Raw genomic sequence first — 27,436 nt, forward strand, 5'->3', positions numbered from 1 at the left:
CTAGAGAGAAACAAGTGGGTTTTCACATCACTACTTGTAACCACAGGAAAAACATTGGCCTAAACCTGTATTAAATATGCTTCTAAAAACTGGAGTAACACTTACCCCCCGTGGGGAACTCCAGTCTTATTTCATTTTTAAATTCAGATGAGTTTACCAATTGACAAGTGAACTTCTCCATTGAGGTTGGACACTTCTCAATTTCATGCATATGAGTGATTTCACCACCTGTGTATTAACATTAAGGAAAACACTCACACATCATCGAAAATGACCGTCTTAGAACATCAATATGTAAATGAACTCCTTTTGGGTTTGTTGGCGGCTTACCTTTATCGGATCCATCTACATCTTTAAACTCAACCTCGTAGGGGCTGTTGACAGAGCACGTCAGTGACACACGCTTTCCCACCTCACACTTGACCCTTTGTTTCACTGGTGATACTCGGACTAAGGGTGTGTCCTTATAAGAGAAAAATGTGTCGGATTTCTGTCTGAAGAGGTGTCTTTCTGTCAGCCTACATTCGTAGCTTCCTGAAAATAGAAGGTTGAATCGATGGAAAACCACTTTTGCCAAAATAATACTCAAAGATATTGAGATATTGGATAACAGTCCCATCCAGTGACAAGGCAACAAAGCAAGCAGGCTTAATTTAGCATTAACATATGGTAACATACAGCATACCTGTCTGTTCTATAAATGACATGTCATGTACATTTTTGAAGATAAATTGGAAACCAAAATATATCTTTTAACGTAATGCCCAAATATTCAGACACTTTTTGTCTCACGATGGATTACATTACTAATAACATAAATTACCATGTAATTTGTGTTAAGTAACTGAAAACACAAACACAAATACAAACATTGACAATGACATTTCAAAGTAATCTGACCCAACCCTGACCATGACCAGATGACATGTTTGGGCATTGGTGTGTCAGGCTAAACGGCAGATGGTTACAATTGCCATACAGCCAATCAGAGTTCTGCAATTGTTTACAGTAGGTCAGAGCACAAGGAGAACTTCTAGACGCCACTTGAATTGCAAATGTGAACGGTTTGAAAACAAGACGTGATGAGAAGACATTCAAATCATCTATTTACTGCAACAATGGATCTATGTCTTACCATTGTCAGTGAGATAAAATTGTTTCACTGTTAAAGTTCCATTTTTCGCAAAAATGTGTAGACTATCTTCAAGTATTAACTCGCCGTCACGTCTCCACTCTGCGGTCCAGCTGCCATTGAAATTGAGATAAGTTGGTATTGGACCACAATTCAAAATCACACGACTTCCCCAAAAAGGGGGAGCAAACGTTATGGATGTTGGGCCTTGAAAAAAAAAGGAAGACCAGGCAGTTAATATACAGTCATCTGTACACATTGTTACAAAAAAGATAATATTTTATGTCTACCAGAAACCGACTTACTGTCAAATATCATACGATAGCTTTCTGCCAGTTTTTTAAATATCCCAAGTTTTAATGCTTCGATTTGGCTTTCTTCAAATGCAGTTGCTGTGATGCTGTAATCCACGACGGTGCTTCCACTCCTGTAATATAGAATTTAATTCCAAAGAAAATCCAAATTAAAAACAGTACGGCTGTCATTTTGTCACATGAAACATGTCTGTGTTGCTTGGAAAACAAAGAAAAAAAATCCTTCAAAAATCCTTTTGCTTTGTTTATTAGAGGATATAAATGCACAACATACCTGTCATCTCGCAGCACATTGCAAATTTTACTGAGCTACAGCAGCCTCAAGTGGTGATTATTATTTTGATTCTGAGTGTTTGAGCCTTTCTTACTGATCTATAGTCTGCATTTGCAGCAATTGACGACAGCTAGGGACAGCTCACTAGAGATGTCTACCATCTCACCAAAGTCACACAGTGCAAGAACAGGCGATTTGAGCGTAGAGTGAGAATGAAAGTGAACAATCAAAATTATCTTTTGGTCAAGGAGCTGAAATGTATTCTTCTCAAATTAAGATGTGACTTACCTGAATCTTGTTAACCTAGCTGATTTTAAGGTTGGGATGTGCATCTTACTTTGCTTTTGAATCTGTTTGAAACAGTGACAAAGTCTGCTTGATAATAATTCTACAATATATTAACAACACTTAATGAAAACAATGACTTACAGCGGCATTAACATCTTGATAAACTGGATTGCTGAGGTTGTTGTAGGCAGGTTTGTAGTCCAGGTTCATGGCAAACGACAACTTTCTCACACCAGATGTTGGGGTTGGTGTTGTGGTTGTGGTTGTGGTTGTGGTTGGGGTTGGGGTTGTGGTTGTGGTTGTGGTTGGTGTTGGGGTTGTGGTTGTGGTTGTGGTTGGTGTTGGGGTTGGGGTTGTGGTTGTGGTTGGTGTTGGTGTTGGTGTTGTGGTTGTGGTTGTGGTTGGTGTTGGTGTTGGTGTTGGTGTTGTGGTTGGTGTTGGTGTTGTGGTTGTGGTTGTGGTTGGTGTTGGGGTTGGGGTTGGGGTTGTGGTTGTGGTTGTGGTTGGTGTTGGGGTTGGGGTTGTGGTTGTGGTTGGTGTTGGTGTTGTGGTTGTGGTTGTGGTTGGTGTTGGGGTTGGGGTTGGGGTTGGGGTTGTGGTTGTGGTTGGTGTTGGGGTTGGGGTTGTGGTTGTGGTTGGGGTTGTGGTTGGGGTTGTGGTTGTGGTTGGGGTTGTGGTTGTGGTTGGGGTTGTGATTGGGGTTGGGGTTAGACATGCAGCGATACCTGCAGAGCAACATGAGACATTAAATAACTTCACCACAGTTTTCTGACACAAAAAATAATATACTTTTAATTATGATTAACATCAGATCACCTTAACATGACATGGGCCTTGTACTACGAAGCCGGATTTGTGCTTATCAAGGTAACTTCAGGGTAAATTCGGGGTTTCAGGTCCTACGAAGCACGTTCACTTCTTATTGGGGTAAATCACCATGGTAACTTATGATGAACAGCTAACCTGTTCCGGATCAGGTTAAGTTGGAGATATCATATCAAGAAGTAAAACGTGACATCACTGTTCTTCGAGGATCCTGTGGGGCTCTGTATGGATTGTTAGTCTCTGAAGAGGACAATGGTCTTCAGAGACCAACAAAATCCTTTTACCGACTCGGATGACAGTCTTTATGAAAGATATAAATCCTCATCAGAGGGAATGATAAACCTTTCTCAGCTGCTGGAGCCGAACATTACCAACCTGACACGTATATGAACAATGTGCTCACAGTAACACAGACTGTCTGCATTGATCAACGTTTCTTTACTTGTGGGAGTTACTGATGTACTTGGTGTGTTAGCGGCGGGATAATCAGAAATAGTCTTATACTTTTATTCCTCTCTTGAAGTACGTGTATCCTACGAAATGAAATATGTATTTGGAATGGGGGATAGATAGATTACAGATTTACCTTGTGACAGCCTCCCTCCCCTCTCTCTCTCTCTCTCTCTCTCTCTCTCTCTCTCAGACACTCGTGCAGTCAGCCCTCACCAAACTGAGACTACTGTTGCACGGTGCCCACTTAACTTAAAGGGGAGGATAAGGGAAGTTTACTTAACCAAATGGTTGGTTAAGACAATACTAACACACAACACTAACACACCCAGTACATCTAAATCTCTCCCTGTTTCCAGATGCACCAGATGCATCCTGTCATTTAGATATCAAATGCGCACAGTCACGTTCCTGAAAATAGGTCCATATGTTTTTTTCGACTAGTAATTGCAAATGTATCCACCACAGTGTGTCCTCAGAGTCGGTGAAGACAGTGTCTGTCAATCTAAAGCTCATTGGAGAGGCTACATCATGTGATTAAATTAAGCATTTCATCACTAATCCAAGAGGCTTCATCTGTTCAGTTCCACAGGTCTTGTTAGTAAAGAACAGATTCATATCTCGGTGCTCCGAGTTATTAATATCATTATGTGATGTTCACGTAGTATATTTTTCCCCAAAGTGACCATGGGGCTCCTTAATTTACACATTCACAGAAACAGGGATTTTTTTTACCAGCTGTTCCTCCTGCATTAAGCGGCTGTAACTGTTTCTTTTAGTCTGGATGATGTGTTTGTTCTCCTCGTATTTTTATTGTATAAGAGTTTGATCCTCGTTGTGAAATATGAGGCTCTGCTTAACTGGGACTGTGATGGTTAGTTAGAGATGGTTATGGTTAGGGAAGATATCCTGGGTATGTTGAACTCACTTTGTAGTACAGACCCCTGATGTGAAACAGATAAGTCAACACAACTCTAACCATGTATAGATCAACACCATAGACTGTATATAAAGATGGACAATGCTCCTTCACTTCCTCCCATTATACCAACACTGCCATCTTGCATATTTAGAGCCAGAATAGCTATCGGAGGATGGACGCACAGTTGAAAGGCCTAATCGATACCAGTTCTTGACCAATCACGAGTCAGTCTCAGCTGGCAGTCATAACTAGCTCGCTTTCTTCCATTGCATAAAATTAATGATTAAATTCAAACTTACAGGAAATATGAGCACTTGAACAAACATCAGTGTGACAAGAACTACCTGAAATGTTTGTTCTGAACTTTGACTTTTTTGTTGGGTCCATGCCCCAGAACCTAACATGGATTAGGCATGATTTATGACCATAGTGCTGCCAGCCACCAGGTGGTGATCGAGCCTCTTTTGCTTCAGTTTTTGGAAGCTGTCATATTGTCCATCTTTAAATAAAGTCATTGGTCAACACCAGTAGTACAGCCAGGCAGATACAGTAAGTATTTATGTGTTGTCCTTTTTACTGAGAGCACCACTTTTATAAGAACAGCTACTTAACAGTAATGCTTACTTGTGATTGGTTCACACAACCCTCCGTCAGAAGGAAGTCCATTTATGCATCCACAGGTGTGTGTGGTGAGGTTACCGCACACACCATAGTTCTTACACTGGTCACATGACCAGACAAACTGATCCTCACACTGACACTGCAGAGCTCCAGTTGAGTTTGGATAGCAAACTTTCATCGAGATAAGAAAACATCAAGTCACAGAATATAAATGATACAGTGTTTGATAAAACAGCTTTAAATCAGCTACACAGTTTATGTAATGAAACAAAATAAACAGGAGTTCTCACCTGTGGTCATATTAACTCCTGTTACATTCAAAGTCTGATTGACAATGTAGGGGAAGCTGAACCTTCTCAGAGTTTCTCTGAAAACATCAATGCCATTTGATGATATGCTGGAGACTGGGATGTGCAGCTCAAGGACCAAATCAGCATCCACTGTGGTGGAAAACAGGAGAAAACCCATCACACATTAGTCTGTCACCACCATACACAACAATATACATACCTTTTCACTGCTGTGAGTGCAGCCATCATGACATGGATCATGTTGATCAAACTGTTGTCCTGTGCAAACTATTTAAACTATTTGTTCTTTTGCTTGAGTTGAGAGTTCATGGTCTATAGTGTGTAAGTTGTATGAACCTAGAAGTAAACATGTACATTTCTAAACCATTCAAAGACTCATGTTTCTAAAACTACGAGAGTTTTTGAATGTTAAAGTGCCAGTAACGGTCTTCAGAAATACGCACATCCTTTACTTTACAATTAAGTGATGGAGGTATTGTTGTATTTATCACTGTTAAGAAACCTTAATAAACATTAGTAGCAGTTTAAGTATAATCAAATGTCTTCTTATGTTTTCAATTTGTTATATGTTAATAGTATAACATTGTTAATCTTTTTTAACTAAACGTGTGGTATCAATTTAACAAGGAAACATGATAGAAACCTGCTGTGTCCACACCACAGATTGTTTGTCAAGTATGTAACGAAACCAGCTATTTGATTAAAGTTCTTTTAGTTTTATTGTCCAGTAAGTGTCTCCATGTACTAAAAAATCCTCTGAACATAAAAACAAAGGAAAATGTTTCTCTTACCATAAGGTAGTGGACATGGAGGAATACCTGCAGAGCAACATGAGTCATTAAATAACTTCACCACAGTTTTCTGACAGAAAAAACATTGCACTTTTATTCATGATTAACATCACATCACTTTAACATGACATGGTGTTAAACAGATAAGTCAACACAACTCTAACCATGTATAGATCAACACCATAGACTGTATATAAAGATGGACAATGCTCCTTCACTTCCTCCCATTATACCAACACTGCCATCTTGCATATTTAGAGCCAAAATAACTATCGGAGGATGGACGCACAGTTGAAAGGACTCATCGATACACGTTCTTGACCAATCACGAGTCAGTCTCAGCTGGCTGTCATAACTAGCTCGCTTTCTTCCATTGCATAAAATTAATAATTAAATTCAAACTTACAGGAAACATGAGCACATGAACAAACATCAGTGTGACAAGAACTACCTAAAACGTTGGTTCTGAACTTTGACTTTTTTGTTGGATCCATGCCCCAGAACCTAACATGGATTAGGCATGATTTATGACCATAGTGCTGCCAGCCACCAGGTGGTGATCAAGCCTCTTTTGCTTCAGTTTTTGGAAGCTGTCATGTTGTCCATCTTTAAATAAAGTCATTGGTCAACACCAGTAGTACAGCCAGGCAGATACAGTAAATATTTATTTGTTGTCCTTTTTAATGAGAGCACCACTTTTATAAGAACAGCTACTTAACAGTAATGCTTACTTGTGATTGGTTCACACAACCCTCCGTCAGAAGGAAGTCCATTTATGCATCCACAGGTGTGTGTGGTGAGGTTACCGCACACACCATAGTTCTTACACTGGTCACATGACCAGACAAACTGATCCTCACACTGACACTGCAGAGCTCCAGTTGAGTTTGGATAGCAAACTTTCATCGAGATAAGAAAACATCAAGTCACAGAATATAAATGATACAGTGTTTGATAAAACAGCTTTAAATCAGCTACACAGTTTATGTAATGAAACAAAATAAACAGGAGTTCTCACCTGTGGTCATATTAACTCCTGTTACATTCAAAGTCTGATTGACAATGTAGGGGAAGCTGAACCTTCTCAGAGTTTCTCTGAAAACATCAATGCCATTTAATGATATGCTGGAGACTGGGATGTGCAGCTCAAGGACCAAATCAGCATCCACTGTGGTGGAAAACAGGAGAAAACCCATCACACATTAGTCTGTCACCACCATACACAACAATATACATACCTTTTCACTGCTGTGAGTGCAGCCATCATGACATGGATCATGTTGATCAAACTGTTGTCCTATGCAAACTATTTAAACTATTTGTTCTTTTGCTTGAGTTGAGAGTTCATGGTCTATAGTGTGTAAGTTGTATGAACCTAGAAGTAAACATGTACATTTCTAAACCATTCAAAGACTCATGTTTCTAAAACTACGAGAGTTTTTGAATGTTAAAGTGCCAGTAACGGTCTTCAGAAATACGCACATCCTTTACTTTACAATTAAGTGATGGAGGTATTGTTGTATTTATCACTGTTAAGAAACCTTAATAAACATTAGTAGCAGTTTAAGTATAATCAAATGTCTTCTTATGTTTTCAATTTGTTATATGTTAATAGTATAACATTGTTAATCTTTTTTAACTAAACGTGTGGTATCAATTTAACAAGGAAACATGATAGAAACCTGCTGTGTCCACACCACAGATTGTTTGTCAAGTATGTAACGAAACCAGCTATTTGATTAAAGTTCTTTTAGTTTTATTGTCCAGTAAGTGTCTCCATGTACTAAAAAATCCTCTGAACATAAAAACAAAGGAAAATGTTTCTCTTACCATAAGGTAGTGGACATGGAGGAATACCTGCAGAGCAACATGAGTCATTAAATAACTTCACCACAGTTTTCTGACAGAAAAAACATTGCACTTTTATTCATGATTAACATCACATCACTTTAACATGACATGGTGTTAAACAGATAAGTCAACACAACTCTAACATGTATAGATCAACACCATAGACTGTATATAAAGATGGACAATGCTCCTTCACTTCCTCCCATTATACCAACACTGCCATCTTGCATATTTAGAGCCAAAATAACTATCGGAGGATGGACGCACAGTTGAAAGGACTCATCGATACACGTTCTTGACCAATCACGAGTCAGTCTCAGCTGGCTGTCATAACTAGCTCGCTTTCTTCCATTGCATAAAATTAATAATTAAATTCAAACTTACAGGAAACATGAGCACATGAACAAACATCAGTGTGACAAGAACTACCTAAAACGTTGGTTCTGAACTTTGACTTTTTTGTTGGGTCCATGCCCCAGAACCTAACATGGATTAGGCATGATTTATGACCATAGTGCTGCCAGCCACCAGGTGGTGATCAAGCCTCTTTTGCTTCAGTTTTTGGAAGCTGTCATATTGTCCATCTTTAAATAAAGTCATTGGTCAACACCAGTAGTCCAGCCAGGCAGATACAGTAAATATTTATTTGTTGTCCTTTTTAATGAGAGCACCACTTTTATAAGAACAGCTACTTAACAGTAATGCTTACTTGTGATTGGTTCACACAACCCTCCGTCAGAAGGAAGTCCATTTATGCATCCACAGGTGTGTGTGGTGAGGTTACCGCACACACCATAGTTCTTACACTGGTCACATGACCAGACAAACTGATCCTCACACTGACACTGCAGAGCTCCAGTTGAGTTTGGATAGCAAACTTTCATCGAGATAAGAAAACATCAAGTCACAGAATATAAATGATACAGTGTTTGATAAAACAGCTTTAAATCAGCTACACAGTTTATGTAATGAAACAAAATAAACAGGAGTTCTCACCTGTGGTCATATTAACTCCTGTTACATTCAAAGTCTGATTGACAATGTAGGGGAAGCTGAACCTTCTCAGAGTTTCTCTGAAAACATCAATGCCATTTGATGATATGCTGGAGACTGGGATGTGCAGCTCAAGGACCAAATCAGCATCCACTGTGGTGGAAAACAGGAGAAAACCCATCACACATTAGTCTGTCACCACCATACACAACAATATACATACCTTTTCACTGCTGTGAGTGCAGCCATCATGACATGGATCATGTTGATCAAACTGTTGTCCTGTGCAAACTATTTAAACTATTTGTTCTTTTGCTTGAGTTGAGAGTTCATGGTCTATAGTGTGTAAGTTGTATGAACCTAGAAGTAAACATGTACATTTCTAAACCATTCAAAGACTCATGTTTCTAAAACTACGAGAGTTTTTGAATGTTAAAGTGCCAGTAACGGTCTTCAGAAATACGCACATCCTTTACTTTACAATTAAGTGATGGAGGTATTGTTGTATTTATCACTGTTAAGAAACCTTAATAAACATTAGTAGCAGCTTAAGTATAATCAAATGTCTTCTTATGTTTTCAATGTGTTATATGTAAATAGTATAACAGTGTTAATCTTTTTTAACTAAACGTGGGGTATCAATTTAACAAGGAAACCTGATAGAAACCTGCTGTGTCCACACCACAGATTGTTTGAGTCAAGTATGTACCGAAACCAGCTATTAGATTAAAGTTCTTTTAGTTTTATTGTCCAGTAAGTGTCTCCATGTACTAAAAAATCCTCTGAACATAAAAACAAAGGAAAATGTTTCTCTTACCATAAGGTAGTGGACATGGAGGAATACCTGCAGAGCAACATGAGTCATTAAATAACTTCACCACAGTTTTCTGACAGAAAAAACATTGCACTTTTATTCATGATTAACATCACATCACTTTAACATGACATGGTGTTAAACAGATAAGTCAACACAACTCTAACATGTATAGATCAACACCATAGACTGTATATAAAGATGGACAATGCTCCTTCACTTCCTCCCATTATACCAACACTGCCATCTTGCATATTTAGAGCCAAAATAACTATCGGAGGATGGACGCACAGTTGAAAGGACTCATCGATACACGTTCTTGACCAATCACGAGTCAGTCTCAGCTGGCAGTCATAACTAGCTCGCTTTCTTCCATTGCATAAAATTAATAATTGAATTCAAACTTACAGGAAACATGAGCACATGAACAAACATCAGTGTGACAAGAACTACCTAAAACATTGGTTCTGATCTTTGACTTTTTTGTTGGGTCCATGCCCCAGAACCTAACATGGATTAGGCATGATTTATGACCATAGTGCTGCCAGCCACCAGGTGGTGATCAAGCCTCTTTTGCTTCAGTTTTTGGAAGCTGTCATATTGTCCATCTTTAAATAAAGTCATTGGTCAACACCAGTAGTCCAGCCAGGCAGATACAGTAAATATTTATTTGTTGTCCTTTTTACTGAGAGCACCACTTTTATAAGAACAGCTACTTAACAGTAATGCTTACTTGTGATTGGTTCACACAACCCTCCGTCAGAAGGAAGTCCATTTATGCATCCACAGGTGTGTGTGGTGAGGTTACCGCACACACCATAGGTCTTACACTGGTCACATGACCAGACAAACTGATCCTCACACTGACACTGCAGAGCTCCAGTTGAGTTTGGATAGCAAACTTTCATCGAGATAAGAAAACATCAAGTCACAGAATATAAATGATACAGTGTTTGATAAAACAGCTTTAAATCAGCTACACAGTTTATGTAATGAAACAAAATAAACAGGAGTTCTCACCTGTGGTCATATTAACTCCTGTTACATTCAAAGTCTGATTGACAATGTAGGGGAAGCTGAACCTTCTCAGAGTTTCTCTGAAAACATCAAAGCCATTTGATGATATGCTGGAGACTGGGATGTGCAGCTCAAGGACCAAATCAGCATCCACTGTGGTGGAAAACAGGAGAAAACCCATCACACATTAGTCTGTCACCACCATACACAACAATATACATACCTTTTCACTGCTGTGAGTGCAGCCATCATGACATGGATCATGTTGATCACACTGTTGTCCTGTGCAAACTATTTAAACTATTTGTTCTTTTGCTTGAGTTGAGAGTTCATGGTCTATAGTGTGTAAGTTGTATGAACCTAGAAGTAAACATGTACATTTCTAAACCATTCAAAGACTCATGTTTCTAAAACTACGAGAGTTTTTGAATGTTAAAGTGCCAGTAACAGTCTTCAGAAATACGCACATCCTTTACTTTACAATTAAGTGATGGAGGTATTGTTGTATTTATCACTGTTAAGAAACCTTAATAAACATTAGTAGCAGTTTAAGTATAATCAAATATCTTCTAATGTTTTCAACGTGTTAAATGTTGATAGTATAACAGTGTTAATCTTTTTTAACTAAACGTGTGGTATCAATTTAACAAGGAAACATGATAGGAACCTGCTGTCTGCACACCACAGATTATTTCAGTCAACTATGTACCGAAACCAGCTATTTGATTAAAGTTCTTTTAGTTTTATTGTCCAGTAAGTGTCTCCATGTACTAGAAAATCCTCTGAACATAAAAACAAAGGAAAATGTTTCTCTTACCATAAGGTAGTGGACATGGAGGAATACCTGCAGAGCAACATGAGTCATTAAATAACTTCACCACAGTTTTCTGACAGAAAAAACATTACACTTTTATTCATGATTAACATCACATCACTTTAACATGACATGGTGTTAAACAGATAAGTCAACACAACTCTAACCATGTATAGATCAACACCATAGACTGTATATAAAGATGGACAATGCTCCTTCACTTCCTCCCATTATACCAACACTGCCATCTTGCATTTTTAGAGCCACTTTTATAAGAACAGCTACTTAAAAGTAATGCTTACTTGTGATTGGTTCACACAACCCTCCGTCAGAAGGAAGTCCATTTATGCATCCACAGGTGTGTGTGGTGAGGTTACCGCACACACCATAGGTCTTACACTGGTCACATGACCAGACAAACTGATCCTCACACTGACACTGCAGAGCTCCAGTTGAGTTTGGATAGCAAACTTTCATCGAGATAAGAAAACATCAAGTCACAGAATATAAATGATACAGTGTTTGATAAAACAGCTTTAAATCAGCTACACAGTTTATGTAATGAAACAAAATAAACAGGAGTTCTCACCTGTGGTCATATTAACTCCTGTTACATTCAAAGTCTGATTGACAATGTAGGGGAAGCTGAACCTTCTCAGAGTTTCTCTGAAAACATCAATGCCATTTGATGATATGCTGGAGACTGGGATGTGCAGCTCAAGGACCAAATCAGCGTCCACTGTGGTGGAAAACAGGAGAAAACCCATCACACATTAGTCTGTCACCACCATACACAACAATATACATACCTTTTCACTGCTGTGAGTGCAGCCATCATGACATGGATCATGTTGATCAAAATGTTGTCCTGTGCAAACTATTTAAACTATTTGTTCTTTTGCTTGAGTTGAGAGTTCATGGTCTATAGTGTGTAAGTTGTATGAACCTAGAAGTAAACATGTACATTTCTAAACCATTCAAAGACTCATGTTTCTAAAACTACGAGAGTTTTTGAATGTTAAAGTGCCAGTAACGGTCTTCAGAAATACGCACATCCTTTACTTTACAATTAAGTGATGGAGGTATTGTTGTATTTATCACTGTTAAGAAACCTTAATAAACATTAGTAGCAGTTTAAGTATAATCAAATATCTTCTAATGTTTTCAACGTGTTAAATGTTGATAGTATAACAGTGTTAATCTTTTTTAACTAAACGTGTGGTATCAATTTAACAAGGAAACATGATAGAAACCTGCTGTCTGCACACCACAGATTATTTCAGTCAACTATGTACCGAAACCAGCTATTTGATTAAAGTTCTTTTAGTTTTATTGTCCAGTAAGTGTCTCCATGTACTAGAAAATCCTCTGAACATAAAAACAAAGGAAAATGTTTCTCTTACCATAAGGTAGTGGACATGGAGGAATACCTGCAGAGCAACATGAGTCATTAAATAACTTCACCACAGTTTTCTGACAGAAAAAACATTGCACTTTTATTCATGATTAACATCACATCACTTTAACATGACATGGTGTTAAATAGATAAGTCAACACAACTCTAACCATGTATAGATCAACACCATAGACTGTATATAAAGATGGACAATGCTCCTTCACTTCCTCCAATTATACCAACACTGCCATCTTGCATTTTTAGAGCCGCTTTTATAAGAACAGCTACTTAACAGTAATGCTTACTTGTGATTGGTTCACACAACCCTCCGTCAGAAGGAAGTCCATTTATGCATCCACAGGTGTGTGTGGTGAGGTTACCGCACACACCATAGGTCTTACACTGGTCACATGACCAGACAAACTGATCCTCACACTGACACTGCAGAGCTCCAGTTGAGTTTGGATAGCAAACTTTCATCGAGATAAGAAAACATCAAGTCACAGAATATAAATGATACAGTGTTTGATAAAACAGCTTTAAATCAGCTACACAGTTTATGTAATGAAACAAAATAAACAGGAGTTCTCACCTGTGGTCATATTAACTCCTGTTACATTCAAAGTCTGATTGACAATGTAGGGGAAGCTGAACCTTCTCAGAGTTTCTCTGAAAACATCAATGCCATTTGATGATATGCTGGAGACTGGGATGTGCAGCTCAAGGACCAAATCAGCGTCCACTGTGGTGGAAAACAGGAGAAAACCCATCACACATTAGTCTGTCACCACCATACACAACAATATACATACCTTTTCACTGCTGTGAGTGCAGCCATCATGACATGGATCATGTTGATCAAAATGTTGTCCTGTGCAAACTATTTAAACTATTTGTTCTTTTGCTTGAGTTGAGAGTTCATGGTCTATAGTGTGTAAGTTGTATGAACCTAGAAGTAAACATGTACATTTCTAAACCATTCAAAGACTCATGTTTCTAAAACTACGAGAGTTTTTGAATGTTAAAGTGCCAGTAACGGTCTTCAGAAATACGCACATCCTTTACTTTACAATTAAGTGATGGAGGTATTGTTGTATTTATCACTGTTAAGAAACCTTAATAAACATTAGTAGCAGTTTAAGTATAATCAAATATCTTCTAATGTTTTCAACGTGTTAAATGTTGATAGTATAACAGTGTTAATCTTTTTTAACTAAACGTGTGGTATCAATTTAACAAGGAAACATGATAGAAACCTGCTGTCTGCACACCACAGATTATTTCAGTCAACTATGTACCGAAACCAGCTATTTGATTAAAGTTCTTTTAGTTTTATTGTCCAGTAAGTGTCTCCATGTACTAGAAAATCCTCTGAACATAAAAACAAAGGAAAATGTTTCTCTTACCATAAGGTAGTGGACATGGAGGAATACCTGCAGAGCAACATGAGTCATTAAATAACTTCACCACAGTTTTCTGACAGAAAAAACATTGCACTTTTATTCATGATTAACATCACATCACTTTAACATGACATGGTGTTAAATAGATAAGTCAACACAACTCTAACCATGTATAGATCAACACCATAGACTGTATATAAAGATGGACAATGCTCCTTCACTTCCTCCAATTATACCAACACTGCCATCTTGCATTTTTAGAGCCGCTTTTATAAGAACAGCTACTTAACAGTAATGCTTACTTGTGATTGGTTCACACAACCCTCCGTCAGAAGGAAGTCCATTTATGCATCCACAGGTGTGTGTGGTGAGGTTACCGCACACACCATAGGTCTTACACTGGTCACATGACCAGACAAACTGATCCTCACACTGACACTGCAGAGCTCCAGTTGAGTTTGGATAGCAAACTTTCATCGAGATAAGAAAACATCAAGTCACAGAATATAAATGATACAGTGTTTGATAAAACAGCTTTAAATCAGCTACACAGTTTATGTAATGAAACAAAATAAACAGGAGTTCTCACCTGTGGTCATATTAACTCCTGTTACATTCAAAGTCTGATTGACAATGTAGGGGAAGCTGAACCTTCTCAGAGTTTCTCTGAAAACATCAATGCCATTTGATGATATGCTGGAGACTGGGATGTGCAGCTCAAGGACCAAATCAGCATCCACTGTGGTGGAAAACAGGAGAAAACCCATCACACATTAGTCTGTCACCACCATACACAACAATATACATACCTTTTCACTGCTGTGAGTGCAGCCATCATGACATGGATCATGTTGATCAAAATGTTGTCCTGTGCAAACTATTTAAAGTATTTGTTCTTTTGCTTGAGTTGAGAGTTCATGGTCTATAGTGTGTAAGTTGTATGAACCTAGAAGTAAACATGTACATTTCTAAACCATTCAAAGACTCATGTTTCTAAAACTACGAGAGTTTTTGAATGTTAAAGTGCCAGTAACGGTCTTCAGAAATACGCACATCCTTTACTTTACAATTAAGTGATGGAGGTATTGTTGTATTTATCACTGTTAAGAAACCTTAATAAACATTAGTAGCAGTTTAAGTATAAACAAATATCTTCTAATGTTTTCAACGTGTTAAATGTTGATAGTATAACAGTGTTAATCTTTTTTAACTAAACGTGTGGTATCAATTTAACAAGGAAACATGATAGAAACCTGCTGTGTCCACACCACAGATTGTTTGTCAACTATGTACCGAAACCAGCTATTTGATTAAAGTTCTTTTAGTTTTATTGTCCAGTAAGTGTCTCCATGTACTAAAAAATCCTCTGAACATAAAAACAAAGGAAAATGTTTCTCTTACCATAAGGTAGTGGACATGGAGGAATACCTGCAGAGCAACATGAGTCATTAAATAACTTCACCACAGTTTTCTGACAGAAAAAACATTGCACTTTTATTCATGATTAACATCACATCACTTTAACATGACATGGTGTTAAACAGATAAGTCAACACAACTCTAACCATGTATAGATCAACACCATAGACTGTATATAAAGATGGACAATGCTCCTTCACTTCCTCCCATTATACCAACACTGCCATCTTGCATATTTAGAGCCAAAATAACTATCGGAGGATGGACGCACAGTTGAAAGGCCTCATCGATACACGTTCTTGACCAATCAAGAGTCAGTCTCAGCTGGCAGTCATAACTAGCTCGCATTCTTCCATTGCATAAAATTAATAATTAAATTCAAACTTACAGGAAACATGAGCACATGAACAAACATCAGTGTGACAAGAACTACCTGAAATGTTTGTTCTAAACTTTGACTTTTTTGTTGGGTCCATGCCCCAGAACCTAACATGGATTAGGCATGATTTATGACCATAGTGCTGCCAGCCACCAGGTGGTGATCAAGCCTCTTTTGCTTCAGTTTTTGGAAGCTGTCATATTGTCCATCTTTAAATAAAGTCATTGGTCAACACCAGTAGTACAGCCAGGCAGATACAGTAAATATTTATTTGTTGTCCTTTTTACTGAGAGCACCACTTTTATAAGAACAGCTACTTAACAGTAATGCTTACTTGTGATTGGTTCACACAACCCTCCGTCAGAAGGAAGTCCATTTATGCATCCACAGGTGTGTGTGGTGAGGTTACCGCACACACCATAGTTCTTACACTGGTCACATGACCAGACAAACTGATCCTCACACTGACACGGCAGACCTCCAGTTGAGTTTGGATAGCAAACTTTCATCGAGATAAGAAAACATCAAGTCACAGAATATAAATGATACAGTGTTTGATAAAACAGCTTTAAATCAGCTACACAGTTTATGTAATGAAACAAAATAAACAGGAGTTCTCACCTGTGGTCATATTAACTCCTGTTACATTCAAAGTCTGATTGACAATGTAGGGGAAGCTGAACCTTCTCAGAGTTTCTCTGAAAACATTTGATGATATGCTGGAGACTGGGATGTGCAGCTCAATGACCAAATCAGCGTCCACAGTGACTGTGTTGGAAAACAGGAGAAAACCCATCACACAATTCTGTCACCACCATACACAACAATATACATAACTTTTCACTGCTGTGAGTGCAGCCATCATGACATGGATCATGTATGTCAAAGTGTAGCCCTGTGCAGTGCTAGTTTCCTTGATGGTTTTCTGTCTTACCTGTCTCTAATGGGCTAATTTGGACTTGTTGGCTGATTTGTTTTGTTTCTGGGGCTTTGACATTTGCCTTCTTAACCCAGCATCAAACATTTTTCCTTTTGAAAATAAATTAATGCACCACATTGCTCTGTCTCTAGCGTCTATATTTGGGCCCCATCCATTCGAAAAAGGGCAAATGGTATGCCTGTACTTGCAGTATATCTGTCAGGGTAAAAATCTGTACTTTCTACCATCTACTGATGGAAACAGGAACAATATGTTATATGCCTTTGCTGCTAACCAATCAGGCATACCTGGTGGGGTGGAGATTGTCTGGCAGTATTGGCCATCAGCTGGAAGAGCATTAAGGCATCCACATGTGTCACCGATGATGGCATCACACGCTCCATAAATAATGCAGTTATTATATGACCAGGAAAGGTTCTCTTCGCATCTGCACTGGAATCCAGTCCCATTTGAGTAACACACTGTGAAGAAACATTAGCACAACACATCAAGGTTTAATGACAAGTTTAGTAACAGGAAAAAACACATTCAATGCTGTAGCAAACAATGGGGAAATAACAAGGAGGGCTATTATACCTGTTGTGGCTTTAATGTTGGTAACTAAAGCATTACTTTCATCCAGTGTAATAAAAGTGTTTGAGCTCAAAATAGCTCTGAGATGCTCCAGGTCAGACAAGTTCAAAACAGCTTGGAATACGTACTCAGAGGAATCTAAGGAAGCTGAGGAGACATGAAATAGACACAAAGACGCATCAATAGTCAATATTGTTTGCTCAAATATGCACACAGACAGTAAGTAGGATGCTCACTGACACAGTCCTTACATTCTGTTGATACCATCACAGTGTGACTCACCCACTCTTTTTTCTATGGCATGACTGCCTGAAGCTTTTGTACCCATCAGTTTCTGGAAAAATCAAATTCCATAGAACAATATCAATGAAAGTAATTATAACGTATACAAATTCTCCAGATCAGTTATACTTAGTGAAAAGTAAATATGTAAATTTACTAGTACTGCAGTGTTGTACCTTCAGTACTTTTTTTCTGCTTTTTTATACTTCCACAATACACTCTTTACTCCACCTCATTTATTTGAGAACTATACTTCCGAGTTACTTTTACACACACCCACACACCCACATCCACACACACACACTAGGCCTAAAAGGAGTTTTCAAAGGGAGTATTTAAAATGAATATTCGAAAATGTTATATTTCACAAAGAGCAAACATTTTGGAAAACAAACCCAAGTTAATACATTTACATACAGTACATGGATGTGCAAAGCATACGGCTAAAGTTGCGTGGGCAACTTCCCATTTGCTGTTTTATTATTATAGTGGATGCATAAATATGAGTAGCCCAATAGTTTCTAATATTTCACCAAATTAAATTGTGATACCATTCAATCATAAAGTTGATAAGAAATTATGCAAACAATGCTCTATGCTCCTTATCATGTGACACTTTCCAAACTGACATTTACATTGAGGTTGGGAGACTGAAATTGCAAAATTACATTTTACACAATGTCCACTCATAATGATCTGAATTTATTTCTAAAAAGTTTATTTTCAAAGTTTAAATATTGTGGTTTGCAGTTGGATAGATGACAGTGTTAACCTCTAGGTGCAAAATCATATTGCTGCTTTGACGAGTTCACAGTGAACTGTAGCTTATATGCACTAATGTGTTAACTCACACTAGCATGGGGGGTGGGGGTGGGGTTGCACTTTTTTTCAGGTTTGAGCAATGGCCCCTCAAAATGTATGAGCACGTCCCTGTGATCAAATATTGGATCATGTAATATTTGATGCAGAACATGTACTTATACATCTGATGCTTTAGCGCAGTTTGGTCATGATGATAAATTGGGCTTTTACATAACTTGCCCTGGAGTATTTTTTTAGTTTTGACAGTATTATTATTTAACTACTAGATCAGAATAATTCCTGTGGCACAGAGCTACAACCTTAAGTGGTTTTACTTCATGCTTATTGGTAATGATTAATTATGAATCTTACCTGAATGAAAACATTGAGAGATGTTCTGTATCCCTGATGCTCCAGACTGTAGATAATAGCCAGAAGAACAATCACAAATCTCATTGCCTTCGGTAATGCCATCCTGACTAGAGAGAAAACACAGTGTTTTATTCTTATTAAATCAGTCAGGGGAAATGTACACATCCATTTAATACTCATATTTACCAAAAATATAAACAGCAGGTGTATTTCCATGAAATGTGACATACCTTATGTTCCATGAGCTGAAATGAATGACATTTTAACTAATTTAATCTAATTTTCAAGTTCTACCAGTTCTCACCAAAGAAATGAAATAATGTTTGAAATATTCAACCTGTTTCAGTCCTTATTGTTCCACTTATTACCTAACCCAATGCAAAAATAAGAACAAGGTGACACCCATCTAAATTAAGCACTGATTGTTCTGTATGTGTCAATTAACTCTGAAGGCTATTGTTAGCCTGAGTCATTCACAAGGCTATGACGCAGTTGGCTCTTTCTTATACTGTCAGTATGCTAACCATTTGCTGTCGTGCCAAGGTCAGTCCTTCCTTTGTAAGGTACCTCACAATAAAAATGCTGTGTTAATGGCGTCCATGCTGTTGAAAGTTGTGCCAACAGTGCATGCATTAGCATACACATGCATGCAAATATATCATAAACAGAACTTCTGAATCCCAGTGGGTCAGTTGCTATGTGGGCCTCTTAAGCGTCCCTCTTTTAATTATTTCACAACTGTCAACAGCATGGACGCCATTAACACAAAATCTTCATTGCGAGGTACCTTACAAAGGAAGGACTGACCTTGGCATTACAGCAAATAGTTAGCCCACACCCCGTACGGTAACGCTTCTCATTTCCTGGCCCACTTTTAATTATGCAGCAGCAAACAACACCATGTACGGTGATGCTGAACCTCATACCATCGCTTCGCTTGTGGTATCATTTGTCAAAAGATCTTTACAAGCAAACACTGACTAAGCCAAATGGACCAATCCGAACAAAAGGAGTAAGGGGGGAATGTGTTTGAGAGTTAAAGTGTTTGAGAGTTAAAGAGAACCAGTTAGAGTTAAAGTGCTTTAAGTTCTATTTTACTCTCTACCTGTGAGGTAAATAGACTTTGTCCTTAATGAGTTTTTGGTAAATTATGAGATTTTGTTAAACTCACCTCTTCACTGATTAAGGTGAAAAGTGTCTTTTGTTTTGAGCTCTGCTGAGGTTTTGTTGCTGGGCCCTTAACACCTGGTTCCTGAATTGAATCCTGTCATTGTGTGGTCAGCACAGCTGAGTTAGATATATATATATATCCAAGTTCCAAAAGGCAACATTTTTGTGTGCATTTGACTTCTCATTCAGGAACTTTGTACTCTAATGAAAATTCATCTAATTGGTCATTTTCTAGAGCACTCAAAAAATGGATATTGGCTGGCTGTCCTATTTACTTGAATGCAAAATGTATTTTGTATGATATAATTTCATGTTAGCAAGATGGACGTGATTACATTGCATCTGATTTGCAAAATATTCAACAACTTCACTTTAATAAGATTCAGTCACGTGGATATGAACTGATATGAGAAGCACGGCAATCATCGCGAGAACACACCTATGAGACATCGCGAGAAGAGAAAATACCAGAAGTCAGGTACGTTACCGGTGGTGTACGTCAGGCGCATTGGAAAAGGTAAGGGAAAATCAGTTTCCATCCACTTATATGCGAACGAAATATTGATCAGAAATCTCATCAGCTGTTAGTCTATTAATTTTCTTATTAGGACCCAGCAGTTTATTTGTTACTCGGTGTTAGTGGGTTTTTATCCAACTTAGAAAGTCGTCTGTCACACATGCCGAGTTACCACAGTGTTTTGTGTTGCTAGTTGTGCTTCTATAGCTTTAAAAATAGGTACTCAAATACTTTTATATAAGTAGTAAACTGAAGAATAACGTTAAATCGTGTGAGAAGGGAACACAAGAAATGTGATAAATCAGCAGCTACAGCAGGGAAGACGCGGCGTGTCTGAACACCGGTACAGGTGAGCAGAGCTCCATTACGGCTTATTTTATGACGAAAGAACATTTGCTAGCAGAAATAGTGAGTAACGTTAGCGCATCAGGACAGTGTGACTAGATAACGAGTTGATATAAATACGAGTCGAGCTTGGCGGAGCACGTGACTCACTCATGCAGACACATTTAGACTGCAGGACCATCGTCAGAAATTTGATGTGGTTATTTTTGGGTGGGGCAAATGTGACCTTTGCTTACAGGAGGCAAGAAGTAGTTCGAGAGGCACCAATGATAGCGTATTTCAAAACGAGGTGGCCGGCTCTCTTCCATGTGCGTGAGCTATATAAAAGACCTATTGGCAGAATCAGATTCATAAACTGGTTAGGATTCACTGACTCTGATAGTGGAATTTGTATGGAGAAAACTAATATTGATAGACACATTTATTTTCAGTCTGACCTATCTTTGTAGGTGTGTGTGGAATTCAAGAGAATCACAACAATCCATTTAGAGTCAAGGTTCTTCTCTGAGCTGGATGCTCACGCTGCAGACCTAATCAAGGTGTTTGCCAAGAAAGGCTGAGTTCAAGGGAGACAGATCAAACATTTTAAACAATGAATGAAACATATTAATTTCTCACACTTATCCTGGAAGTCCAGGTATTAGATATAATGAACCCTGATCGGAGGGAATGTTTGAGGCAGATGAACTGCCAAAAAATCCCATAGAATTTCATAAACATGAAAACAAGATACAGTTGGCATAATTGGTGGGTTTGTGAATATGGACAAGTAGTACTGCTAGGCTTTAATCATTGTATGTAGTTAATATATTTCTCTAAATGTACAATGCTTTAAAAGAGAATGTATATTGTATGTAGACATAGTAAAGATTTGTCTCAAATATGTTAAATATGTGAGGGGGGTCAAAGAGTCAAAATTACTGCATACACATCTACTTTAGCTTCTAAAGGCTTTTCACATTGTGATAAGCCTGCATCAGGTGTGTGAAAGCTACTATGCTGGTTGGTCGTGATGGTTTTCCTAATGTGTTTTTTCTTTATTTTTTTTCTCATATTCTCTCTAATCTGCATACTTGGACTGACAGCATTGATGTCAAAAGAGAATGCATACTGAAGTCTTTCACGTCTACTTGAATGAAGATCCAGAGACGCTGGTGAGAGAGTACTTGGTATGTTGATTTAACTTAATCTTCACTATGAGGATGATCAACGTTAATTTTCCTTTGAATTCACATTGCCCTTAAAACTTTCAAAAGATCAGCTCTAAAAACATTTGGAATGTATTTGCTTTGATTATTTGAAGATAGTTGGTGATAGCTGTTTTACATTAATAGTGTAAAAATGACATGTGCTATAAAAAAATGGAATATAAGGCACATAAATGAAATATTATTTCTCTTTTTAGTTGCTTTTTTTCTGAATTACAGAGCGACGATGAAAGCAGTCTGGCTGCTATGGCAGAGACAGTCTTTATAATCTTTGTCATTCGCACCATGGTGCAGGGCCCAGTGATGACCCAGAGGATGTCGGAATTCTTCTGAAGGGTGTGAAGGTGTTGGATGAGTTCAGGTATGTGCCTTTTGCAGTGGCAATGTTGCTTGCGCTTGTGTACGCTCTAAACCTGAGCTACCCCAGAGAGCTAAAATACACCTTTGAAGCTCTGCAGAAGATCATTATGAAACTAAATGGAAACAAACTTTCCGCAAAAGTGCAAGCTCTCAAAACATTGCTTTCCCGTTACTAACCAAACAAGGTACATGACTGAGCGCATCCTCACCTTAGGAAAAACACCTGGTGATTGCTTTATATAGGTGACTGACAATCAGTAAAAACCTTGTTCAATCAAAACATAATTGATGTTAAAATACTCAGAGTGTTAGAAGGTTTTCAATGATTCTCAACAGTTTTTTTTTTTTCTTCAACAATGTTTTAGATTGCCCACTGTTGGCTTATATGTCAAAATGTCCCTAACTGTGAGATGTTTTTTACTAAGTTAAAGTTACATTTTGTTGGCACTTTAAAAATAAGCGAAGCAGTGTTTTGTTTATAATTTTCTCAAATTTCAAGTCTCGCCACTGAGCAGGCTCTAGAATTCTTAATCTGTTAACATTCTAAATATGTTGTACAGATGTTTAAGTGGAATGTGAAATGTTTCAAGGGGAATGTGAGTCTAATGCTGGCCTCACACTACAAGGTTCTTGGTCAAATTTATGCCCGATTGGCCCCTCCCAACAATCGACAGAAAAGTCTGGTCTGAGACCTTGTAAGTCCTGATGTGAGTGGGGTACAGATCAATCTTATGCCTTGATCGGCTCATATCATTGCCCCAATCATTTAAAAACAATTTAGAAATTTGTTGAGTCAGAACTTTGCAAACTTTCCATATCTGACCGCTCCCTCGGCCATGATAATTTTAATGGAATCCCGTAATGTGTGATGGCTACTAGACAGCGCCCCATTTCTTAACAGCACTTTACTGTTCAGATAATCACTGAATACTTTTGTAGATTTGCTTCTTTATGTTGTAACTGTTTTTTCAATTTCTCAAAAAAGGAAAGTATATTTTTTATATTTACAAGCACCTGAAAGTGTTTGCACTTTGAAAAATAAGGGAAGCAATGTATTGATTTTAAGAGAAAGTATTTTTTATGTTGTTTACAAGCACCTAAAAGTGTTAAACATTGTGTTTTTGGAGAAATACATTTTGATTGCCTCATCCACAGTTTGTCTTTTCTTGTTTCCATCGTTTAAAACATTTCATTGTGTTTTGTTACTGTTCACATTGTTTGCACTTAACAGCTATTGTTTGAATTGATTTAATTAGATCATGGAAAGTATTTACATGTGATTTTATGTCTTTCTTTCAGCACTAAGCAATTCGGTTTGGCCAACTTAATTATTTGGGGATAGATTAACTCCATTTAATAGTTTAATTTTAATTAATTTGAAATCAGTTGGATCAACTCTATTAAATTAAGTAAGACCTAATTCAACTAACTGTATTAAATTAAGTTGGATCTAATTCAACTAACTAAATTGAATCAATTTTAAGAAGTTACACTAACCCAACCTAAGAACATTATGTTAGACCAGGGGTCGGCAACCCGCATGCGGCTCTTCAGCCCCTCTGCAGTGGCTCCCTGTAAAGGGTTGTGCATGTCGCACATAATTTTCACGAATGGTGAACTGAACGAATCAGTTTTCATATGATGAACATGAGTGAACGTCACGTTAATTTTTCATCATCGTATCAGGCCGTCATGAAATACCAGGAGCGGGCGAACGTGTATGTGTATGTGTATGTGTTTGTGTGTGTGTGTGTGTGTGTGTGTGTGTGTGTGTGTGTGTGTGTGTGTGTGTGTGTGTGTGCTCCCAGACAGCGCACACACACATAGGCCCCGGGGCTCCGCCCCCCCGCCCCCACTCACTCGCTCAGAGAGACACAGACAGTGAGATCAGAGCTCGTTCACGTGAAGCAGCCAGTAAGTGACTTAGCGGCTGCTTCTTAACAGTGGAAACAGTGAAAACACCGAGTTTCTCTGGTCACAGCTGCTCAGAGATCAGCGCTGCAGCTTCTTGCTCAGAGCAGAAGCTGCAGTTGGTTTGTACCGTGCTTCAGTTTCTGTGTCCGCCTCCAGTCTGACCTGCTCTCACTTTTTGTTTTAATATTTCGTCAACTAAAATATGCGTCACATCCTATTACGTTTAAGGCCCGGCGCTTTTCCCTGAAGGTGACTAATCTTGAGTTTCCGACCCCCGGCCTTGGTAAGCTAACCATTGATAAATCCCCAAAAAGAAAAGTCTGGGAGGAAAATAGAGAGTTAATTCTGCGTGGACAGATTCTTTTGCTTTCACTGCAACGATGTTGGCTTACCTGTATGCTTGATATGTGGCGAGAAATTAGCAAACAACAAAAAATGTAATGTTGAAAGACATTTCCAGAACAAGCACACAGCATTTGCTGAAAAGTACAAGGCTGGAGATGAGCGAAAAAGCATAGTTCTGTGTTTAATTTATTTCAAAGTAGGCCTACACATGCCAATGTATTTTGTTCTCCTCTTCATAAGAGTTTGGTGTTTTCCTTTGTTGTAACAGGTCAAAATAGAAATAAAATGTCAACAGTTTTCTTTATTGTCGTTCTATAATTTCATAAAGGCAACAAACTAGTTTTTATATTTATAGTATAACTATATATAAAACTTTATAAGCTGTGTTATCAAATATGTTTTGCGGCTCCAGACACATTTTATTTGGGGGAAGAGGAGCCAAAATGGCTCTTTTGTAAGTAAAGGTTGCCTACCCCTGTGTCAGAGCAACATAATTGCTTAATACTGAAACCCATTTAATCATGTGGAAATACTTTCCATGATTTTTTTAAGTTAATTCAAAAGAGTTTTTTTTTTTAGTGAGCATGGTCAAGACATCATTGATCCAAACAATTTTTTATGTTTTTGAAAAAGCCATGTTTAAGATTAACATTAACTATTCAAACCAATGCCTCCAAAGTGAAAGTAAGAAAGTAAGAACGTCTCCAGACACTGAAGATATATTTAATGATATAAACTCTTGATGTAAGGAATATTGTGAAGAGCGATGACATCAACTTAATCTTGAAAAGGTAATTTTCAAATTTAAAATCCTCGTGAGCTGTAGCTACTGTTTCACCAGCCTGGGCTACACAACAGATTTTTTTCATCAACCTTCCTAAATAACTAAAACATTATACATTTTGCATTTTGGACATTAAACATAACTTTACAAGAAAATAGAATCTCATTACCATGACCCTTTAATTTAGCAGCTACAGCTCGTCAGATATTTTCTTACATCTATTCTCCAGACAGCATGACAAGATTTTATAAAAATTATTATCTAATAAATAAATTGTGCTCAAATGTATCTTACCTATAGTATCAATAAAGAAGATATTAGTTAATACTGTATACTTCCTGTTAGCACCAAGATGCTTCCATCTGATTAATTAAATTTGAAATAGCTTTGATGCAGGTATCTGAGCGGGCAGATATTTTGCTTGTTTCTGTAATATGAAGCATCAAGAGGGCATTAGAGGACTACTGTTTTCTGGAAGGTACAACAAGTAATGTGAAACAAGAGTGCAGTTTGAAATTGTTAAATTATTCATTTACCTCTCAATGTCTTCTGGCTTCTGGCTCTTGTCAGGAGGATATGATCATTTTACTGTACGTCTCCGTATGCAGACCAATAATAAACATACAAGAAAAGGCTTGGACTTACTGGAATACTGTGAGTCACACACCTGTCTGACAAGTTAAGTGACATGTTGATGTGCCGGAGGGTAATGCAGTAGCTCGCTGTTTCATTGTTGTGATTGTGATCATAGATTCAGAGATTGTGTTTTTGTTCAACATGATGGACGACAGCTAGTCAGAGTGCAGGTTGGAGAGGTTCATGGGAGGGCATTTGGTATCCACTTCTTTCTTTCTCTTCTTCACATTGTGTTGATCATGACTTTTTAAAAACTAGTGCAGTGCCTGTCTGTTTGGAATGGGTCTTTAATTTGGTCTGGGATGATGCTGTTTGCAGCTTCAAAACTGGACTCTTTTTTTGCACCTAAAAGGGTGTTATGAATGTTTTTCATAAAATGAAACTGAAATGTATTTATTTCAGTCAGACAACTCACGTTCAACCGTTTATTGCAACAGTAGAACATGTTAGTGTTGGCGTATAGGCTCTGACTTAATCACTCCCCCATATATGATTACATAGATATGATGGGAGTGATGAGCAAATACTTATAACCCATCACTGTCATGGTTAGGACTCCAGACTGTTTATTCTCGCCTCTTTATGAAGAGTGTTTTCAGTTTGATTATTACCTCCTTGTGTTTCAGGTCTATCCCAGTGTTTGTGTTTGTATTTGACCTGTTCCTGTGTTTCATGATTTCCCACTCTGTGTTTCTTTCTGTGTTTCATTCTGTGCTTAGATTTTTGTTTTCTCCCTGTGTTCTGTTTCCTGTTTTATTTTAGTTTCTGCTCCTTGTGTGTTTTCCATCTTCACTTCCTGTCTTTGTCCTGTTTCCTGTCCTTGTGATTGCCTGCACCAGTCCTCATGTGTTCCACCTGTGTTCAATTGCCCCTGCCTTCCCTGTGTATATAAGTCTCTGTGCTTCCCCTTGTCGGTTTGTTGTCTTTAATGCCTCGTCTCTTGTGCTTGTCAGGCCTCTGCGTCATCTCCATCGCTTGTGAGTTCCTAGTGTTTTCCCCAGTGTGTTCTATGTTTTTTCAGTTTAGACTTTTTTGATATCCTATTCTAGTTGTTTTTCCTGTTTAGTAGATTTTGCCATTAAAAGGACACTTTTTGTTGTTTGAAGCATCTGCCTCTGCATCTTGGGTCCACCTGCTCCACAAACCACGACAATCACTCCCCTATATATATGAT

The 27,436-nt window shown here is 38.0% G+C and overlaps 1 protein-coding gene and 2 long non-coding RNA genes across 3 annotated transcripts in view; all 3 read right to left on the reverse strand.

Moving 5' to 3' along the window:
• The window catches only part of LOC117758832 (adhesion G protein-coupled receptor F5-like), a 31,868-nt gene extending 5,605 nt beyond the window's left edge, over positions 1-26,263 (reverse strand). Inside the window, exons 1-27 of the mRNA XM_034580798.1 lie at positions 26,163-26,263; positions 18,984-19,090; positions 17,811-17,862; positions 17,532-17,675; positions 16,815-16,820; positions 14,807-14,956; positions 14,520-14,687; positions 14,221-14,247; positions 13,407-13,556; positions 13,120-13,287; positions 12,821-12,847; positions 12,007-12,156; positions 11,720-11,887; positions 11,421-11,447; positions 10,607-10,756; positions 8,776-8,925; positions 8,489-8,656; positions 7,759-7,785; positions 6,947-7,096; positions 6,735-6,827; positions 5,142-5,266; positions 2,150-2,230; positions 2,009-2,070; positions 1,438-1,559; positions 1,136-1,339; positions 330-534; positions 106-230 (exon numbers count right to left, since the gene is read on the reverse strand). Coding sequence (XP_034436689.1) covers positions 106-230; positions 330-534; positions 1,136-1,339; positions 1,438-1,559; positions 2,009-2,070; positions 2,150-2,230; positions 5,142-5,266; positions 6,735-6,827; positions 6,947-7,096; positions 7,759-7,785; positions 8,489-8,656; positions 8,776-8,925; positions 10,607-10,756; positions 11,421-11,447; positions 11,720-11,887; positions 12,007-12,156; positions 12,821-12,847; positions 13,120-13,287; positions 13,407-13,556; positions 14,221-14,247; positions 14,520-14,687; positions 14,807-14,956; positions 16,815-16,820; positions 17,532-17,675; positions 17,811-17,862; positions 18,984-19,085 — 3,001 coding nt within the window. The 5' untranslated portion in view covers positions 19,086-19,090; positions 26,163-26,263. The remainder of the gene's footprint in view (positions 1-105; positions 231-329; positions 535-1,135; positions 1,340-1,437; positions 1,560-2,008; positions 2,071-2,149; positions 2,231-5,141; positions 5,267-6,734; positions 6,828-6,946; positions 7,097-7,758; positions 7,786-8,488; positions 8,657-8,775; positions 8,926-10,606; positions 10,757-11,420; positions 11,448-11,719; positions 11,888-12,006; positions 12,157-12,820; positions 12,848-13,119; positions 13,288-13,406; positions 13,557-14,220; positions 14,248-14,519; positions 14,688-14,806; positions 14,957-16,814; positions 16,821-17,531; positions 17,676-17,810; positions 17,863-18,983; positions 19,091-26,162) is intronic.
• Positions 2,685-5,200, reverse strand: LOC117758029. The gene is made up of 3 exons (XR_004613219.1): positions 5,117-5,200; positions 4,830-4,997; positions 2,685-2,733 (listed from the first exon to the last, which is right to left on the reverse strand). It is a non-coding gene; the product is annotated as an uncharacterized LOC117758029 (long non-coding RNA).
• On the reverse strand, positions 9,590-10,690 carry LOC117758028. Its single transcript, XR_004613218.1, has 3 exons — positions 10,607-10,690; positions 10,320-10,487; positions 9,590-9,616 (listed from the first exon to the last, which is right to left on the reverse strand). It is a non-coding gene; the product is annotated as an uncharacterized LOC117758028 (long non-coding RNA).
• Positions 26,264-27,436: the final 1,173 nt, after the last annotated feature.

The sequence above is a fragment of the Hippoglossus hippoglossus genome, chromosome 24 (assembly GCF_009819705.1).
Source record: "Hippoglossus hippoglossus isolate fHipHip1 chromosome 24, fHipHip1.pri, whole genome shotgun sequence".
NCBI classification, from domain to species: domain Eukaryota; kingdom Metazoa; phylum Chordata; class Actinopteri; order Pleuronectiformes; family Pleuronectidae; genus Hippoglossus; species Hippoglossus hippoglossus.